Below are 20,122 nucleotides of genomic sequence, written 5' to 3'. Positions count from 1 at the left end.
ATATGTGCATTGCATTCATTTCTGTTCGTGGATTGTGATCTTTTGCTCTCTCTCCACTTTTAGCCATCCGTGTTATTTTACGCGTCACTGTTCCTTTAAGAAAACAGTGAATGGTGAATGAATTTGAGCTGCTCGGCGCTGACGTAAAGGGAGTTGGAGGCTGGTGGTGGATCCTGGAAGAAGATGATGATGAGGAGGAGGACCAGGCAGGGGGAGCCTCATTTGAACATGTTTTATGTGTTGTGTGTGATTCTATCTGCGCGCACATTCAAGGATTAGAAGGGACAGAAGTTGTGTGTGTGATCCTAACAGTGCGTCTTCAGTCCTCCGCCCTTTTCTGGTCATCTGTATACACCCCATTTTAAGTGTCCAAAGTGGGTCGTGATGTTCTGTCGGGAATAAGGATAAGCCCCGTGGACATATGGGCTCAGATGGTGCTGGACATTTTAGATGTAGATGAAACCTGGTGGCATCAGTCTTGAAAAACCCATCAGGACCAGGAGGAACAGTCGGGAAATCCAATTAACGCGCGCCACAGGACGACGCGCCACGGTCACTCCAGCAGCTGCGTCCACGGTGTCACCCACCAACAGCCAACTGCTTCCTCTGAAATGGAGTTCAGGAGACATGCAGTGACAGATGACTATAAAATTACAGCCCAGGTTCTTGGTCTGGGGATTAATGGCAAAGTGCTGGAATGTTACTGCAAGAGGACGGGAGAGAAATGCGCCCTCAAGGTGCGTTTACGTCCCCTTCACTGCCCCGGCTGGTGACTCCCTGACAGAAAACATCCACGGGTTATTCCTAGTCTGTGTGCACTGCTGAATACATGTGCGGAATGAGAGGAATTGTTGCAAATTGTATTCAGTGTGTGAAGTTTTCCTGACCTTCCAGCGGCTTTCATTATTTCAGTTACATAACTTCCAGTGCTCAGTAATGTATAGCCAGATTTACATACTTATCTACCCAGACAGTGAATGCCTCTGACAGACAGTGATGTGCTGTCTGGCAGGCTCTGACATAGTTTCCACAGTGTTACAACAGTTGTTGCGTGGACAAAGATCTACCCTGTTAATACTTTACACAATCATATGATGAAAGTATAACTCCTTTTGTTGCTCAGATATTCCATTTCTATGTTAAACTGGAAATACTGCACAGGAACTACAGCAGTGGTTTTGAAAGGTGTCTTGGGAAACATGAGTGGCCTGTACGTCAGAGCTGGTAAATCAATGAACGGTGACTGTAGCGTTACAACAGAGCCATAAGAAAATAAAAACAGGAAGAGAAAGCCCCTGAGTGCTTCCACATGTTGTCTTTGGGAAATCTCTGAGGGTAAATCACAGTCATAAAGGTATGAGGAAATGTGTATGGACCATATCTGTGCAGCAACGTTTTCTATTAAGAAATCTTTGTTTCTGTGATTGGTAATGCTCTGAAGTGTGTGTGGAGTCTGAAGGAAAAAACACCTTTGTAGACTTCCCCCTCCACTACTGCAAATCAATTTTCATGTCTGATAGGATTTGGGTTGGAGAATAGAATCTAATCACATGCACTTGTGTCCTAGAAAACAGCCCTGCTACTGTGTCTGCAAAGATGAAACAGGTTTTTACATGTAGACTTCAAGTATTCACCATTAATCATGTTCTATAGAAACTGCAGCTTGATCTGTGCCTGTAAAAAGAATGACTGGTATGTTATTTCTTTATTTGAGGGGGAGGAGCCCACAGACAGAAAAAAAGGACATAGTTACATTAATTTAGTGTTGTTTCTTTATTGATTACAGATTTCTCAAGATTTGTATTGTATTGGATTGATTGGATTTGTTTTATAATCAAACAAAAGTTTTTACAGCAATGGTCTTTCTTTCTTTTAGACCAGTGGTTCCTGACCTTTTTTGGCTTGTGACTCCATTTTAATATCACAAATTTCTGGTGACCCCCAAAATGGAGACTTTTTTTTTTTTTTTGTTGCTAAAATTCATTTATTTTTGATCATGTAATAATTTGCTATACTATGTTGTAAATAAACGTTAATTTTAGATAACATTTAGTCTATATAATGTATATTATTATGGACAGAGGCAGAAAAGCCAGGTGTAGATTACTGCACAAAGTGAGAATTTTATTTTCCTTGGTCAGGATATGTACAGTCAGTCCAGTTTGTATTTACAAGGCTGACAATTAATAATGAACAAACAATAACTCAAACTGTGAATTATGAAAGAGCTGCAGCATCTGAAACTGACCACATTGAACATGTGAAAGATAAACAGTACCACAGTGCTTCGGTTTCAGCTTCACAGTTTGTCATGTCTTTTATGGATTGGGATTGTCTCTCTCAGCTCACCACATATTCTTTATAAGTAAGTTTTTTAAAAAATTTTATCAATTACTTGAAATTTCAGGCGACGCCATTTAAATTCCAGGTGATCCCACGTGGGGTCCCGACCCCAAGGTTGAAAAACACTGTATTAGACATTGTGGCATATAAAGCACTAATCCTGAATGAAAACCCTTTAACACATTTTGTTCTTATTTTAATTGCACTTTCAGATTCTGTATGACACTCCTAAAGCCCGACGGGAGATTGAGCTGCACTGCAGAGTGTCTGGAGGCCCCCACATCGTACGGATACTAAACCTGTATGAGAACATGCACCAGGGCAAGAAATGTCTCCTCATCATAATGGAGTGGTAAGATTCACCACTGCTCCTTGATGGTGTGTCTGATTATTTTAACCCATAAAGACCCAAACATCCACCAGTGACCAAAGCCATCTACTGATCTGAACTGTTTAATACCTGTTGATCCACTAATCCTATCAATACATCTAAATAATTGGTGTAAAATACAGTTTGTCATCTTTTCATGGTCATCAGATATGACCCATTTGGACGTTCAGAGGTTACGTAGTTGCCGTGGAAACACCGTCATCTTCTACAACCTTGTTTCACCAGTAAAACCTATGGAGTTAGATCAATGACAGTGGATGGGGACACTTGTTTTATGTTCAGTTAATGATAGATTTTACTGAAAAAGTCACTTTTTGTTCAGTTTTCTATGTTTTTGATATAATAACCCTCAACTTTACTCTTAGCTTTTATGAACATCTACATGATTAAGAGATTAAATGTAGGAAAATATCTGATTGTCACTGAAAAAAACACAAAATACAGAAGTTAGTAATACAATAAATGGTAACAAGTCACTTAAGGAAAGTTAAATATAGAGAAAAATTCATTTGGGAACTGCCACAAAAGTAACAGTGGGTCCTTCAGGGTTAAGATGTTAATCCTAAAGCAATGTGTACATGAGACACACTTTCTCAAACATAAATAACAGTAACAGTGTCTGAGATTGACACAGATACAAACAACTGAACAAGTCTTGTACCTAGAAGTGTCAAGTCTTCATGTTACTGCATCTGAGATGAATCCAAGCTCACACCTGGCAGAAGAATGCATCTCAAACACATTCAGCATGAACACTGGAATCCAGTTTTCTTCTCACATTTGGTTTCGATTTTGCATGAAACTGCAAAAAATGTTTAACATTAACTATGCACTCCTGCAATTTGATTTACAGCTAGAAGAGAGAATATAAGCCTCTGTTTATAAACTGGATAAATGGAGAATCAAAATGAGCAGTTTTTATTTATTTTACATGCAGCTTGTGCTTTTAATGCAACTGTTTGAGAGTGTTGTGCAAAGTGTGTACTACAAATTTTATTCATGCTATAAACACTTTGATTTAACTCTAATTTAAACAAACAGAAGATGGGGCATTTGCCATAACCGCACAGGGATTTTTCTGATTCACAACTAAAATATAAACTGCACATTGACTTAATACCAGTTCTGTCAATAAATACATTTAAAGTAGTAAATTAATACTGGTGTAAATGCAGTTGTTGAGTTGCTTTTCCCTATAATGCCCTGTTTGGATCCTCCCACTCTGTCTGTGGTCAGAAGACTGAACTCAGTAAATATCGAGGGACAATGACACGCTTTGTTGTCAAACTATAATTGCGGTGGATAACTGTGGTTCCCTCATGGCCCAGTTTTGATCTCTTTGTTAATTTCCTCTCAGTATGGAGGGAGGCGAGTTGTTCAGCCGCATTCAGGCCAGAGGGGACCAGGCCTTCACAGAGCGAGGTGTGTTACAGTTCACATTTATTAATTTCATCAAATATACCAGTATCCTGTGTCATTATATCTGTGTTATATCCATCCATCCAATCAGAGGCGTCAGAGATCATGCATGACATCGGCACAGCTATCAAGTACCTCCATCTCATGAACATTGCACATAGAGATGTAAAGGTACAGCTGCTTCAAAAAAAAATTCAACAAATGATACTTAAACACACCAAACTATATGCATATATGTAAATTATGCTTTGTAATTGTCTACACAGCCTGAAAACCTGCTGTACACCACCAAGGAGAGTAACGCTACACTAAAACTCACTGACTTTGGCTTTGCAAAGGAGACGACGCTGCAGAACTCCCTCCAAACTCCCTGTTATACTCCATACTATGTTGGTAAGTGTTTACAGTTCTCCCAGGTAACAAAGGTATGCACTGAATTTCATCATGTTAGTGGTCAGAGGGCAAAAAAAGAAAGACTGATAAAATATTGATTTGGCCTCTTTACTCAAGTAAAAGTTAAGTGAATTAGCCTTGTGAAGGTGTTTTCTGAAGAACCTCACTTCATATTATTATAAAGTAAAGTATAGTTCTTTTTAAAATACATGGTTGCAAAGTGCTGCAGGGAGAGATAAAAGAAAATTGTATAAATAGCCAACTAGGCTAACATTTTAGCATGTAAAGATAAGAATTAAGACACATACACATGCATGCATGCAGGCACGTACACATGCACATAAACATGCACATACACACCTACACACACATTCACATACACATGCACGTGCACATACACATACATACACAACTCGTACATACACCCCGCACTCCAGATTCCCAACACATATGCCATAAATTAAAGATTATTAAACTACTCTAATTTCAAATAATATTAAAAAACAATTGAATGCATTAAATTAATAATAATTGTTTTATATAAAACTTAAAAAACAACATTTTACAAAGTTCTTTGAGACACAAAAAGACAACAATAAGAAGACAAAGTTCAAGGTATAAATTAAAAATAAACTGCAGCAAGAAGAGAAATGATATTAGAAAAGCAGGGGATGTAAACACAAACAAAAAAAGTAAATGAAAGAGAAGAGAAACAGCAAAGTGGAGAACAGAAACATCAATAAATTATAAAATAAAACTAGAGTGCTGTTATTTGTGTTAAAATGGAGGGAGTAAAGCTAAAAAGTTAAAAGAAAAATGAATAAGTGCAGTGCCAAAACCTGAAAACAGCAGATGTAAAATCTAGTCACCATTTTGTATTAAATACATTAAGTTCTCTACAATAAAACTTTTGTTAATATAGGTATAGGATGCTTTTCTTGTTAGAAATCATAGATTCTCTGCAATTGAGTCAGTAAGTTTATTTTACAGTATTCCTGAGCATCAAAACATGATAAGTAGAAGAGTCACCTGGATAGTAACTGAACCTAATGGGACTACCTGCCTGTTTAGTGTCATAAGGTCACATGACTAGTCCATTCCATCATCTATATCATAATACTGGAAAGTCTCAGAGCGTGTGTGTGTGTGTGTGTGTGTGTGTGTGTGTGTGTGTGTGTGTTTGTACAGTTCTGAGAAATTGAGATGTTTTTAACTGGCCAGTTTGGTACCTACAGTTGAGGAATAGTCCCGTTTCCACATTAAATATCTTGGCAAGTTGATAGGACCAATATTTTGAGAGATGTTAATCATTTTGGAACACAATAGCTTTACAATCACATTGCTCGGTTGACCCAAAGTGCAGTACACATGACAGGAAGTGAAATTAAGAACAACGCATTTACTAACTTCAGTCCCTAGATATCAATATTAATATGACCTGTGGTTCCCCAAGGGTCAACATGCTAGTTTATTATATTCCCGTTATTATTATTATCGGTTCTACTAAATTTAACCTGCTGTATTTCAGGTTGTTTTCTAGTCACATACTAGAAAAAGGAAAAACTGTGAAACTTGATGTTATTACCTTTCAGTGAGGTGTCACTGATTAATTCTGGCTTTATGGTTCTTCACTTCTAAGTTTATGAATTTGATAAATTGGTGTAAATTAACACATTAGATGGGAAGGAACAGGTTAATGTGTGTAGTTTTTGTAGTATATGGTTTTACTTTCATATTATCCATGTGTGTCTGTATATAAGTGTATTGGTGAAGCTTCTTGTATGTGGTATTGTTGTGTAGTTACCTCCGCCAAGGAGGTTATGTTTTTGCCAGGGTTTGTTTGTCTGTCCGTTAGTGTGCAACATAACTCAAAAAGTTATGGACAGATTTTGATTAAATTTTCAGGGTTTGTTGGAAATGGGATAAGGAAGAAATGATTAACTTTTGGGGGTGATCGGGGGTGGGGGGGCCCACGGGGGGGCCCACTGATCAGCCTTGGCGGAGGTCTGCGCTCTCCGAGTGCTTCTAGTTCATCCTGTGGGTGTTGACTGTGTCTGTTCATCTGTTCAGCTCCAGAGGTGCTTGGGCCAGAGAAATATGACAAATCATGTGACATGTGGTCTCTGGGCGTCATCATGTACATTCTGTGAGTATCACGTGTCTGGTTTCAGTCTTTATATGTACTCTACTGTATTGACTGTGTGTTAATGTAATGTAATGTTAATGTCCTGTCCTCTGTCATTGTCTTATAGGCTCTGTGGGTTTCCTCCATTCTACTCTAACACAGGCCAGGCCATCTCTCCAGGCATGAAGCAGAGGATCAGACTGGGACAGTACAAGTTCCCAAACCCTGAGTGGGCTGACGTTTCTGAGGAAGGTTAGACTGCGGACACAAAGAGTTGAAAAATAGTTCATGGCAGCGGCGGCTGCCTGTCTTTCAGACAGGGGAAACTCATTGTCGGCTTACATAAAAAAAAAAGTCAAGTTATTTAAACATAAATTCGTCCCTCCGTTCCTTTTTAAGAAAATGGTCAGTGACCTTATCGTACCAAGTAAACAAGAAAACGTTGAAATTATGTTAAATTGAAACAAGGAAGTACAATGAGTGTGTTTTATTTTCAGTGCAAGAAATGAACAAGTAATTTCGTAGTGGTTTCTCTCCCGATTTCACAAGCAGAATGCACGACAGTATTAAACTGAACTCTGTCAAGTGAAGGAGTAGATCTCAAAATAGCTGTCAATCAAACGGGATTCAGCCTTTCGACGGATCCTCCAATCAGCACGTGGAAGCCCAGTGTCCAGCCCAGCCGAGCTCCGCCCACAGCTCCATTCACCCCCAGAGACGCCGAGCGTCCAGGGGCAGGACAACATCTTGGCATTTATCCAATTACCGTCCAGTTTCAAGGCAGTGAAAAAAACTATTCCACTCAGTCCCACTGAAGTGCATGGACGCTGAGCGTCTACGGGCAAATGCACTGAGCATAGATCGTATGAGAAAACAGCGCAATGGGAATGTATGAGAAGTGAACAACATCGAATCTGTTGATTTGTGATAAAGCTGATTCTGAACGAACTCGTCTGTGAGGTGAACGTGTTCTAACACATTTGGAGTCAATGAAATGTCAACACAACCGCACATATTTGACCATTTAATTTTCGTAATTTTAGAGGAAGCCAAGCTTCCCTTTCAGTCTATGAGAAATCACCTCACAGTTTCTAAACTGTGAGGAAGTTGCACAAAATTGTATGAGTATTTGCACATACATACACATTTGTAAGTGAGACAATGATGTAACAGTGTTGTATGTATTAAGCAATTTATATCACATACTAGCTGTAATAACTGTAACTTAACCCAAGCATTAGTCAGTTTTTTTGTGCAAATAACAACTCCATTCTCTGTAACATGCCAAAACCATCACTTAGCCACACATTACACTGCTGACTTGTTTGTAAAACTATGTGGGTGTTTAATTGTGTTTTGCATCTTTAGCCAAACAGCTCATTATTCAGTTACTGAAGACAGACCCAAATGAAAGGATGACCATCGGGCAGTTCATGAACCATCCATGGATCAGTGTAAGTTAAGCCTTTGTAAACCCTGATAATATGTGGCTGTAAGTCATATATGTGCATTGATAGATGTCCTTGTTCTGACCATGCAGCAGTCCATGGTGGTCCCTTCAACTCCTCTGCACACCTCCAGAGTTCTGACCGAGGACAAGGAGCTGTGGGATGATGTCAAGGTACAACTGAGGGAAAAAAAAATACCCAAAGTGTCCAGAGGGTGGCAGTAGTGTGCTAGATCTTTTCCACAAACTGTAAATGTGTGTTTTTTAACAGGAGGAAATGACCAGTGCTCTGGCCACCATGCGGGTTGACTATGACCAGGTGAAGATCAAAGACCTGGACACGTCCAACAACCCTCTGCTGAACAAGAGACGGAAGAGGCCAACATCTGGAGGAGCCGAAAGAGGAGAAGGTGGAGGAGGAGGAGGAGGGTGCAATAGTCATACAGAAGGATCATATTCTGAAGACAATGAGAAAATGATTATTGAACAGAAGTAGAAAATATACAGCCAGAGTAGCACTATATCACATTGTATTGCATATGTTTATCTGTATTTGTATCACTGCACTTAAGAACTGAATGAATGTCATTGGTTTTAAATGTTACTACCCTAACATGTTAAATACATTTTTCTTTTTTGTTTTACAGCTGTGTTGTGTCACATTTATTCTTCAAAACACTTACATGGACAGATATTTGCCTTTTTGGTGACTATTCTTATCACTGTTGGTTAAAATATGACCTTCTGTTGAATACAAAGATGTATTACATAGGAACAAATTGGTTATTCTTGCAAAATACAGAACCTGGAAGTCATAAGTGATATTTATTGGACAATCCAGAAAATAATAATTCCTCTCCAGGAAATGTTTCCAGTGGTTCATAATGTGAGTATTGTTATTGGTACAGAAGGGACAGCGTGATCTATCAGCTGAACTACACATTTCTGCTATGTTGAATGTTTTTCCTCTCAGAGCCCAGTTTAATCCTTAAAGACGTAGAAGTATTTTTGTGACAAATTCCAAATGAGTTTACATTTCACATTTCCTCAGTGATTTATGACCATTTATGATGATGTTATCCCCTGCATTTTGCATTTTTCATCTATTTCCCTATGTTTAATTTACGATTTGTGTAGATGTTTGTAAAAGCTCAGAGTAAATTCAAAGGTTATTAGATCAGAACAACTGACTCTCATTCTAATGGGAATGTAAAAGCAGCACCTGTTAACCTTTAAAGAGCTAGAACTATTTTTGTGGTGACTTCCAAATTAATTTTCCCCTGCATTTAACCTTTAATAAGTGATATATCTCCATTTATTATAAGATTATCCTTTGTATTTTGCCTTTTTAACTGAAAATATAACATTTCTTCAGTGATTTACAACCATTTACTGTGACGTTATCCTCTGTATTATGCATTTTTTAAAGGTATTTTCTAGTATTTAATTTACTGTGAAGATGTTAATAAGAGCTCAGAGTAAATTCAAAGGTTATTATATCCTTATTATGGCAGAGTGTGAATGTGAGAGTGAATGAATAATGGATCAACAATGTAAAGTGCTTTGGGTGCCTTGAAAAGCACTATAGAATAAGACACTACACAACAAATGAAATAATAGAGATATTTCAGAAAACATACAAGGGGAAGAAATGCAGAACAATCTCAGCTTTATACAAAGGTTTGATGTCATGCAGAAATAGTTCCTCTCTTTATATCAAAGAGAAATGGGAAAAGGAGCTTGGGGAAGAAATAACTGAAGAGGAAGGTCTACCATGTGTGAAACGCAGTGCACATCCATTAACTCCAGGACGTGGAGAGAAATGGAAATGGAAATGGAAAAATTGGATCTGATATTTTATTACTCCTAAAATCAGGAGGGGAGTGGTAACAATCCAGCAACCATGCTGGAGATCATGCAGACTCATGGATGTAGACCATATGCATATATTTTGGACTTGCCAAAGATAAAACTGTACTGGGACAACATTACAGCAGACCTTAAAAAAACTAGTAGGTTATGAAATACCCAAATCTTGTAAGGTACTGTACTTGGGACTTTTTACGGGTGAGGTAGTACAAAAAGAGGATCAGTACCAAATTAGAATATTGTTATCTGCAAGTAAAAAGTCCATCACAAGATTGTGGTACAAACTAACACCCACAACCATGGACCAGTGGGCGTGCACTGTGGAGGAGATCTATGTTATGGAGAGACTGACACACAAACTGAGACTGCAAGAGTCACAATTTGATAACAAGTGGGAAAAATGGACAAATTATAGAAGGCAGGAAGAGGATGCCACCACCATTTCTTCTACTACCGGACATCAAGGACATGAGGATTCATCGCAAGGTTGAACACTCAACAATGTATACGTGTTTCACCTTTCCACTGTAATAGTTCATGAAAACTTTAATAAAAAATAATAAAAAATAAAACATAAAAAAAAGCGTTATAGAATTCAAATCCATTATTATTATTGTGTCAAAATAGAAAACTGAACAAAAAAGTGACATTTTCAGAAAAATATGTCATTACCTGAACATAAAACAGTCCCTGCAGGGTTTCGTGGGATTTTTTTTTTTTGATTGTTGCAGCCTAAAATGCCTGATTTTGCGGAAGCTTTTCCAAAAAATTGCGGTGAAAGTTACGATGATTTAAGGCTTCTTTTATTAAAGTCACAGGAACATGGGCATTTGCAAATTACCTAGAACAGTCTTTCTTTAGTTTTTAGCCTTGAAAAGCACCAGGAAGCAGTGATTTTAAACAAAACAGGCTTTTTTTCATTCATTTATTTGTTTTGAGCAACCAATGAGAGCGGAGTGTCAAAGAATGCCAGCCAATGAGAGCGCAGCGTCACGTAATGTCAGCCAATGAGAGCACAGTGTCACAGAACATCAGCCAATAAGAGGGCAGCGTCACGGAACGTTAGCCAATGAGAGCGCAGCGTCACAGAACGCCAGCCAATCAGAGCACAGCGTCACGGAACGTCAGCCAATGAGAGCGGAGCATCACAGAACATCAGCCAATGAGAGTGAAACATCACAGAACGCCAGCCAATCAGAGCAGAGCGTCACAGAATGTCAGCCAATGAGAGTGCAGCATCATTGAACGTCAGCCAATGAGAGCACAGCATCACGGAACGTCAGCCAATGACAGTGCAGTGTCACGGACTGCCACCCAATGAGAGCGCAGCATCACAGAACATCAACCAATCAGAGCGCAGCATCACGGAACGTCAGCCAATGAGAGTGGAGCGTCACAGAACGTCAGCCAATGAGAGCGCAGCATCACGGAATGCCAGCCAATGAGAGCGGAGCATCACAGAACATCAGCCAATGAGAGTGGAGCGTCACAGAACGTCAGCCAATCAGAGCACAGCATCACAGAATGCCAGCCAATGAGAGCATAGGGTCACACAACCTGAGAGCCTGATCCTTAGTTTTTCTCTTCTCTGTTGTGCTGTTACACAGTTATAGCAAACTTTTTTTGTAGTAAATAACTTATATATACAAATACAATGTAGAACAACATCACTTTCATCCAAGTACATGTAGTACGTTATTAATCTACAACCACTGTCATTTCTCAGACTACCTGGTTTTCATTGGTGGATCAATATTGCAAAAGATGACGGTATTTCCATGTTCAATTTAGAACATAGAACATTCTGAAAGTCCAAATAGGTCATATCTGAAGATAGTGAAAAACTGAGAAAATACATTTGACCTGAATTATTTAAACATACTGATAGGATCAGTGTTTCTGTAGTTAATAAACATTTTAGGTCAGTAGATGCTTTTGGTTGCCTGTTGTTTAGTTGCCTCCTGTTACACAATAAATCTTGAGCTGCAAAATGAGCAGTGTTCCCTTTCTCTGTAAATTTTAAATTAGAGTATTAATGTTTAAGTGAAAACACATTCACGTTTATGCTTTTAATGTGATCACAGTGGCAACACCAAATGGATCAGTGGGTGGATTTTTGGTTTTGACAGTTGTGATAGTAACAGGAAACAAGTGCAAACAGCCAGATACATTTACATAGTTTATCCACTGCAGTCGATGTGTTACTATTCAAATCACTTATAGGAAAACCAGGCTGGGGACGTTGAATGGATGCATTTAGATGTAAAAGGTGAGTTATAGTGTTGTAGGTGGCAGAAGGTGAAAGTAAGTGCCCAGTGATGGCGTCCGGTCTGATTCCTGGTCTTCAGGTTATGAGTGATCTCCTGACGATCCGTGAAAAAGGCGTTCTGCTCAGTCTGCTCGGACCACAGTGTCAGGTCAGTTCTTTCACCCACTTGAAATTAATGTTTGTCTTTAACCTAGAAATACCCAAACATCCACTGGCGAAAAGTATCTACTGATCTAAAATGTTTAATACCCACAAATTCTACCAGTGCATGTAAATAATTGCCGTAAAATGCAGTTTGTCATCTTTTCATGGTCATCAGATTTGACCTGTTTGGACGTTCAGAGATTCCATAGTGAATGTAGAATGGACATGATTTTCACTGAAAAAGTACAAAACACAGAGGATAATATTATAATAAATGGTGATAAATCACTTAGGAAAGGTTAGATACTGAGAAAATGTCACTTGGGAACTACCACAAAAGTAGCTCTGGGTCTTTATGGGTTAAATATACAGTCTGAACAACTAGAGTCAGTGTAATAATAAATTTAAGTCTGGATATATGTGACTGATATAATTGAACTTATTCTGTTTTTGTCTCCAATTCCTACCTTGTTGCTCTTTCCAAAATGAAAAAGTAGGTTTGATTGGAATCATTGAAACGTGACTAAAAAGGTACTGACAATAATCTATAAAATTAGGATAGCCAGTAATTTTTTGCACCCATTAAACTGTCATTGTCAATGCTAATATTTTGTAATTTACAATCTACTGTACATTCATTTGGTGTGCTGTATTTCCAGAGGCTGTTTATCAGTAACAGATATCAAGACCTGGTGGATGAATGGACTTTCTGTGGGGCCTGTTTGTTTATAGTTGATATCTGACATCTGTATTTCCTGGATTTATGATATGAGATGTAAAGTTCCTCACTCTTATCACCTCAGACTGTAGTTCCCTAACCCTATTTAAAAACTGGTTATTATGCTCAATATTAACCCATAAAGACCCAAACATCCACTGGGGAATAAAATCATCCACTGATGTAAAATGTTTAATAACTGTTGATCCTCTAATCCTATCAATACATGTGAATGATTGGTGTAAAATGCAGTTTGTCATCTTTTCATGGTCATCAGATATGACCCATTTGGACGTTCAGAGGCTCTGTAGTGAACGTAGAAACACTGTCATCTTCTACAACATTGATTCACCAGTAAAACCCATGGAGTTGGATCAATGACAGTGGTTGGAAACACTTTGTTAATGTTCAGTTAATGATATATTTTACTGAAAAAGTCACTTTTTCTTCAGTTTTCTGTCTTTGATATAATAACCCTAAACTTTCAATCTGAGCTTTTATGAACATGTATATGTTCAGTGAATTAAATATAGGAACACCTTTTCACTAAAGGTTCATTAAAAATGCAAAAATACAGAGCATAATATTGGAATAAATGGAGACAAATCACTTAAGAAAGGTTAAAAATAGAGAAAAATCCATTTGGGAACTGCCACAAAAGTAGCACTGGGTCTTTATGGGTTAAAGTCATTTTATATTTTGTGTAAGAAAATAAATCTTGCATATTATGAATGTTAAAAGCTGTAATAGCATCAGATTTAAACTTTCATATCAGTATTTCTAACGTTTTATTTGGCAAATCACATTATTTTCAATGTTTCCTCTTTTAAACAGAGAAACATTGTCTTCGGCTGTTACATCACACTTCACCTGACATTAACCGAGTTTCCAATTCTGTCATAATGTTTGTGTCATATCATATGATACAAAAGAATTTATGTGCAACACTGACTTCCAAGCTATTAAAAAGAGGTCAATGATCTTTGTGAGCAGCTGCTTGTGTGATGTGAAACTAATCTAGAACCTAAACAGTCCAGGAAGTCACAAAACAACAGATTTATATTCAGCATTTACTCACATACAGTAAAAGGTACTTTGAGAGGAGCCTGTCTAAATTAACAGGAGCCACATGCATTATTATGAATGATTACAAGGAGTTATTTGCTTTTAAGTGTGCACACATGAGCATATTTATGTCTATTTTTTTGACTATGGGTTCATTTCAGCTGATCAAATCTACAGTAGCACAGGTACTAGTGGCTACAGAGACCCAGGGTAGGGGTCTGGGCTGGACCAGTTTGGGCTGTGGTGTCGTGTGTGTCATTGAAGATCACTCAGTCCACTCCTACTTCCTTCGTCTGTACTGTGTTAAGGTAAGAGGAACTGCAGATACTCCACCCACACACTCCATGACTTCGCACAATGACGTAACATGGAACATCAATGCAACAGGAGCACAGTTGCATGTATACTGTTTCCTTTAATTTGCAGTTTCCGTTTTATAACAATAAGGAGTCTTATCATGGTGGGTGTGTCTGTCATTTCCTCATATAACCACTATAAAAGCTGCACATAACCTGCTTCCTTTCTTCCTTTCCTTTCATCCTCGTCTTATCTTTCCTCAAACACAGCGGGCTGAGCTGCTGTGGGAGCAGGAGGTTTACATTCCATTCAAATACACTGCAACTCACACATATTTCCACACATTCCCTGCAGACGTAAGTGACCTCTGACATTTTGAATTCACTCTTTAAAAAGTGAAAGTAGCTCTGTGTTTGGAATCAGTATTTGACATTTTACAAGTTTGGTTTAACAGTGTCACGTTCACCAGACTGCACATTTTGACCTGTTTTTATTATTATTATTATTATTATTATTATTATTATTATTACTATTATGCATTTGTTGTGTTTGCACAGAACCAACAGGCAGGTTTCAACTTTGCAAATGAGACGGAGGCAGAAGAATTTCATTTTGCAGTGGAATCTGTTCAAAAACACCAAGGTCTGGATCACACAAATACATGACTCATAGCAGGAATATCTGATTTCAACCATTTGGCCTTTTATTTCCATTTAGCCTCACTCTTATTAACTGTAAATGCCGAGAATGAGGAGGACAAAGAGGACGGGGAAACAGCTGCTCCGTATGATTCAGGGTAAAAGAGTGATGACATTTTACAGATGTACACCATGTATTATCTAGCCAAAAAGGTACATGTTAAAAAAAACCTGCTATGAAATCATTACATATTAGTAGCATTTTCTGCTTTTTTCTGCACAAATCTTTTGATCCGCATTTGATACCACATACAAATATACTAATGCAATGAAATCAGTGTTGCATCACCAATGCCCCACCCTCCCACTATTCATTTTATTGAAAGAAATACATTTTTTGTGTAATTTCATAAATGACAGTGACATCATTTATTAAAATCAGCATTTAAAGGGTTAAAGTCCTGAAAATTATTGAACATTTGGTAGCACAGCTGAAGTAGTTTAAGAGATTACTGATATATGATGATTTTATGGCAGTTTGTTTGTGCATGTATATTTTTGGCTCAAGGGTCCCTAGAGGGGTGTAAATTTGAGAGATCCACAAGGGTTAAGTCAAATATTGTTTAAAAAAAACAACAACAATAAGATAAGACGGAATTACAAGATGACTGAAAAAACATTAATAGTGAAGGTTGCACTGGGTGAAAAGTAAGAAAACTGCAGTAAGTGATGATGTAGGTACAGTATGTGTGGAAAAACAAGGTGCTCAAAGACAGGGCTGGATGGAATAAAACTCCACAAAGGCAAAAATACTGTTAAAATGACCTACAGGTAGTACAAAAATGATAGAGAACAGCTGGAGAGACTCTGATTATCTAAATAATGTCATTACCCCATGAATGCACCGATGTATTTTTTTTTAACTTTCAGGGTTTGAAAAGTGAATCCATTTGGTAGTAGATTAGATTAGATTAGATTAGATTAGATTAGATTAGATTACATTATTTTAGATTAGATTAGATTAGATTAGATTAGATTACATTATTTTAGATTACATTAAATTACATTATATTGCATTACATTACATTACATTAGTTCTCCTTTTATTGTTTTTGTATAAAAAGTACAATGAAATTCAAAGCCCAGGGTAAAGGAGAGTACATCTAATAATAAATAGAAGTAAAAATAGAGGTAGAATAAGTAAAATAAAACCAATATAAAAATAATAATGTATCACATCCAGTAAAGGGTCTAGTGAAAACAGTAAAAAGTAAGGTTAAAAAAAAAAGTGTAGTAAAAGTAAAGTATTTTAGAATTAGAGCATCTTAGACTTATTTTGACTTGCCTACTCTACATTGTACATTTCTTTGATTATTTTTTTTATTGTTAAAGCCTCCTCAATTTATCTATATATATTTTTTCCTACAGAAATTCATCAAAAAAAGTATAAGACAGTTTATAAAATATTATACTTGTGCTGAATTCAGTGTGTATCTATTCATTGACATTGACGTATTAATTCACTGACTCATTTTCCACAGATGTTTAAATGTCTGTTTTTATAATTTAATTATAATTTTTAATGTTTTTTTTTTTTTTTTTTTTTGTAGAATGAAACCACTGGATGACTCAGACTCACAGACACACTACCCCACAGACTTATCTCCCACAGTAGCAGCATCAGGTTCAGTGAGTGGAAGCATGAACAGATCATTCATCAACAAACACAAAGTAAAGCATGTTTATGTGAATATCTGTCTCATATTGTGCTGTATGTGAAGTTTAAGGATCTAGACCCCGCTATGAGGAGGCTGTTGATGCAGGTAAAACTGACTGAGGACGATCTGAAAAACAAAAACGTTTCTGAAGCTGTCAACAGCATCATTAACCAGTTTGGAGGACTGAAGGCTGTGCAGAGAGAGCTGAACCGTAAAGGTACAACATCATTTTAACATTCTAGCGGACTTTAAAGCAGGGCTGGATGATAACACAATAATTATGTACAGTGTAAAAGTCCAGAAGGCCAACATCAGGTGTGTTATTCTGTTGTTCTACATTTCTCAGCGTCTGTATTAAAACACAATCTGGATATTTGGGAAGTATGTACTGCAGTAAAACAATGGGGTTTTTTTTAGGTAAAAACAGCCTCTACAAACCAAAGAGATAGTATTTACTTACATTTATCCTGTCTTTAACCCTTTTACAGGCAATATATGATTTATTGCATTAATTTTCTGATGTTTTACACCAGGCTTCATTTAACACATGTCAAATGTTTCTAATTGTTTGTGCTGCTTCGTGTCATGAGGTCGCACTAAATATTCACTTTAACCCGTACAACACATTTTGTTCAGTTTTTTGTGTGTCTTTTAACGCTGTACACATATGTCCTGTATTTTATTATTGTATCTTAAGAAAAGAGCATGAGAAATGAATATGTTTTTTCATTTCAACCCTGCAAAAACAACAAAGCAAAGACTTTTGCACAGTATTGTATTACAAAAATTACATTCATTGTGTGTTTTGTTTAGATTGTCAAAAACACACTACAACATGTCCAAATGATTATATTGTTTTATATTATTTTATTACTTCAACTAATTTTAATGTTGAAGAAATATTTTTATCATTATAATATACTTTTATTTTATTTCTGTGCTGTTGTTTGTTGTTTATGTTGGTTCTTCGCATGTTCTTCTTTTTGTATCTTTTATATAGCTTTCATTTCATTAAATCTTATACAGCATTTTTGTCAGGTTTTTTATGCTGTCATTATATTGTTACGTCTGTCAAGTTCTTTTCATTTTGTTTCATCCTTTATAAATGATTTAAAACCACAAATATCTTCTTCCTTCAACTTTCACCAAAAATCTGCTTTTATATTTAATACAAGGGATCACATTTAATGTTTATTGTGATAATTATCAGTATTGACAGATATAAAAATATTTATGATAAAATTTTGCCCATAACTAGTTTTATGATATTTTCTCAGTAAACAGTAAAAAATTTAAATGCTTGTCTTTATTTGACAGGCTCTGCCTCTAAGACGCTGCCCAGAGCATCGATGGCGTCCATTTCTCTGATGCAGGGGGCTTTGTCACATTCGACCACGTCCTCTCAGCTGATGCCACAGAGCAGAGACACACTGGACTTCTGCCAGTTTGCATTTACACCTCCTCCTGCATCAATGGCTCCTCCTCCTTTTCCACAAAAAATCAAAAAAACTGTCAGTTTCAAACATGTAAGATGCACAAATATGCAACATTATGAAAATATATATATTGTGTGATTATAAACTATACTTTTCTTTGTTAGATGAATTCAGCATCCGATTTAGAAAACAGTGACCTCCTTCTATCTGCACTGAGAGACGCAATCAAACGAAAACAGCATCAGCACAAGTGAGGATGACGGATATGACCTGCAACTTCAAGAAGCCTTGAGCTGATGTTTCAACTTAGTTTTGTTGAACACTATCAAATAATACAGTAAAGCTTTGTAACATGATGTAAGTCTCTGTCTCTGATACAAGGCTGACCTACTGACCCCACACACCCATAAATTAACCCACTACTAACTAATGAAGGTGTCTTTTGTTATGTGCTACGTTTGACTTGATACACTTAACTCTTCACTTAAATAAAGTATAACCAAAGGTACATCAGGATACAGGGTACAAGGTACAGGTAGGAAAATATTTATGCAGCTACTTATTTTACATTACATATACTGTAATTAATTGACATTAACCCATAAAGACCCAGTGGTAATTTTGCAGCCGAAATTTTTTTTCTCTAGATTTAACCATTCATATAAGATTTATCACCATTTATTGCAATATTATCCTCTGTATTTTGCATTTTTTTCAGTGAAAATCATGTATTTTCCTATATTTAATTCACTGATCATGTAGATGCTCATTAAAGCACCAGAGCAAAGTTTAGGGTTATTGTATCAAAAACAGAAAAAACTGCAGAAAAAGTGACTTTTTCAGTCAAATCTATCATTAACTGAACATTAAAAAAAAAGGTGTCTCCATCTACTGTCATTGATCCAACACCATGGGTTTTACTGGTGAATCAATGTCGTAGAAGATGACAGTGTTCGTAAATGGATTTGTCTCTATTTTTAACCTTAAGTGATTTGTTTCAATTTTTTCCAATATTATGCTCTGTATTTTTACATTTTTTAGTGAACATTTAGTGAAAAGGTGTTTTCCTATATTTAATTCACTGAACACATATGTGTTCATAAAAACTTAGATTGAAAGTTTAGAGTTATTTTAACAAAGACAGAAAACTGAAGAAAAAGTGACTTTTTCAGTAAAATATATCATTAACTGAACATTAACAAAGTGTTTCCAACTGCTGTCATTGATCCAACTCCATGGGTTTTACTGGTGAATCAGTGTTGTAGAAGATGACAGTGTTTCCATGTTCACTATGGAGCCTCTGAACGTCCAAATGGATCATATCTGATGACCATGAAAAGATGACAAACTGCATTTTACACCAATTTTTTTTACATGTATTGATAGGATTAGCAGATCAACAGTTATTAAACATTTTACATCAGTAGATGATTTTGGTTGCTGGTGGCTGTGTGGGTCTTTATGGGTTAAATTGTAGAAATTTGTTGTAGTTTTTTAAAGTTAAAAAGCCAAGTTGTATTTACCATACTTATATTTAGAAAAGCAGTAAAACATCCAAGGGGGTGACAAAGAGTATAGTTTTCTGTTTTGGAGTAACAGTATAAAGGAGCAAAAAATAGAAAGCCAGAAAGCCTGTAAGTACTGGACGACTGCAGGCCTGAGTGAAACATATCTACACAGATTTAATGTCATGATTGTGGCCCATTGTGCATCTGTGCTGAATTGTATACAATCACTTATTTTATTGTATGTATAATTTAATTAAATGACATTAAATTGTAGAAATTTGTATTTCAGTCCATCACATATATGCTCATTACTTACACCCCAGCAAGAACACTTCGGTCAAC

At 36.7% G+C, this 20,122-nt stretch overlaps 2 protein-coding genes across 6 annotated transcripts; both read left to right on the top strand.

The window, feature by feature from the left end:
- Positions 1 to 8,762, top strand: LOC115419310 (MAP kinase-activated protein kinase 3-like). Its single transcript, XM_030134012.1, has 10 exons — positions 1 to 737; positions 2,556 to 2,695; positions 4,092 to 4,156; positions 4,245 to 4,324; positions 4,420 to 4,546; positions 6,617 to 6,692; positions 6,799 to 6,923; positions 8,040 to 8,125; positions 8,212 to 8,292; positions 8,390 to 8,762. Exons 1-10 carry the CDS (start codon positions 612 to 614, stop codon positions 8,612 to 8,614), a joined length of 1,131 nt encoding a protein of 376 aa, XP_029989872.1. The 5' UTR covers positions 1 to 611; the 3' UTR covers positions 8,615 to 8,762.
- Positions 8,763 to 12,235: 3,473 nt separating this feature from the next.
- Positions 12,236 to 18,965, top strand: LOC115419312 (neural Wiskott-Aldrich syndrome protein). 5 transcript variants are annotated; one of them, XM_030134016.1, is made up of 9 exons: positions 12,236 to 12,404; positions 14,345 to 14,491; positions 14,750 to 14,836; positions 15,038 to 15,122; positions 15,198 to 15,276; positions 16,729 to 16,807; positions 16,900 to 17,053; positions 18,154 to 18,347; positions 18,437 to 18,965. In XM_030134016.1, the coding sequence occupies exons 1-9, from the start codon at positions 12,306 to 12,308 to the stop codon at positions 18,524 to 18,526; spliced, it is 1,014 nt and encodes a 337-aa protein (XP_029989876.1). In that variant the 5' UTR covers positions 12,236 to 12,305; the 3' UTR covers positions 18,527 to 18,965. The 5 variants fall into 5 exon arrangements, with proteins under 5 accessions (XP_029989876.1, XP_029989875.1, XP_029989877.1 ...); XM_030134015.1 differs by having other exon boundaries at positions 12,238 to 12,404; positions 18,154 to 18,362; XM_030134020.1 differs by having other exon boundaries at positions 12,300 to 12,404; positions 14,361 to 14,643; positions 18,154 to 18,362.
- Positions 18,966 to 20,122: the final 1,157 nt, after the last annotated feature.

The sequence above is a fragment of the Sphaeramia orbicularis genome, chromosome 5 (genome assembly GCF_902148855.1).
Source record: "Sphaeramia orbicularis chromosome 5, fSphaOr1.1, whole genome shotgun sequence".
In the NCBI taxonomy this organism is placed as follows: Eukaryota; Metazoa; Chordata; class Actinopteri; order Kurtiformes; family Apogonidae; genus Sphaeramia; species Sphaeramia orbicularis.
The sequence above is the reverse complement of the archived record's forward strand: the minus strand, read 5'-3'. Positions and strand labels throughout refer to the sequence as shown.

What these genes read in the sequence shown, in the direction of transcription:
- LOC115419310 (XM_030134012.1), top strand. Translation starts at nt 612, where the DNA reads ATGGAGTTCAGGAGACATGCAGTGACAGATGACTATAAAATTACAGCC. An exon ending in GAGAGAAATGCGCCCTCAAG is followed by an intron (nt 738 to 2,555) that starts GTGCGTTTACGT and finishes TTGCACTTTCAG; the next exon opens with ATTCTGTATGACACTCCTAA. An exon ending in GGCTGACGTTTCTGAGGAAG is followed by an intron (nt 6,924 to 8,039) that starts GTTAGACTGCGG and finishes TTGCATCTTTAG; the next exon opens with CCAAACAGCTCATTATTCAG.
- LOC115419312 (XM_030134015.1), top strand. Translation starts at nt 12,306, where the DNA reads ATGGCGTCCGGTCTGATTCCTGGTCTTCAGGTTATGAGTGATCTCCTG. An exon ending in ATCTGTTCAAAAACACCAAG is followed by an intron (nt 15,123 to 15,197) that starts GTCTGGATCACA and finishes ATTTCCATTTAG; the next exon opens with CCTCACTCTTATTAACTGTA. An exon ending in GAGAGAGCTGAACCGTAAAG is followed by an intron (nt 17,054 to 18,153) that starts GTACAACATCAT and finishes TTTATTTGACAG; the next exon opens with GCTCTGCCTCTAAGACGCTG.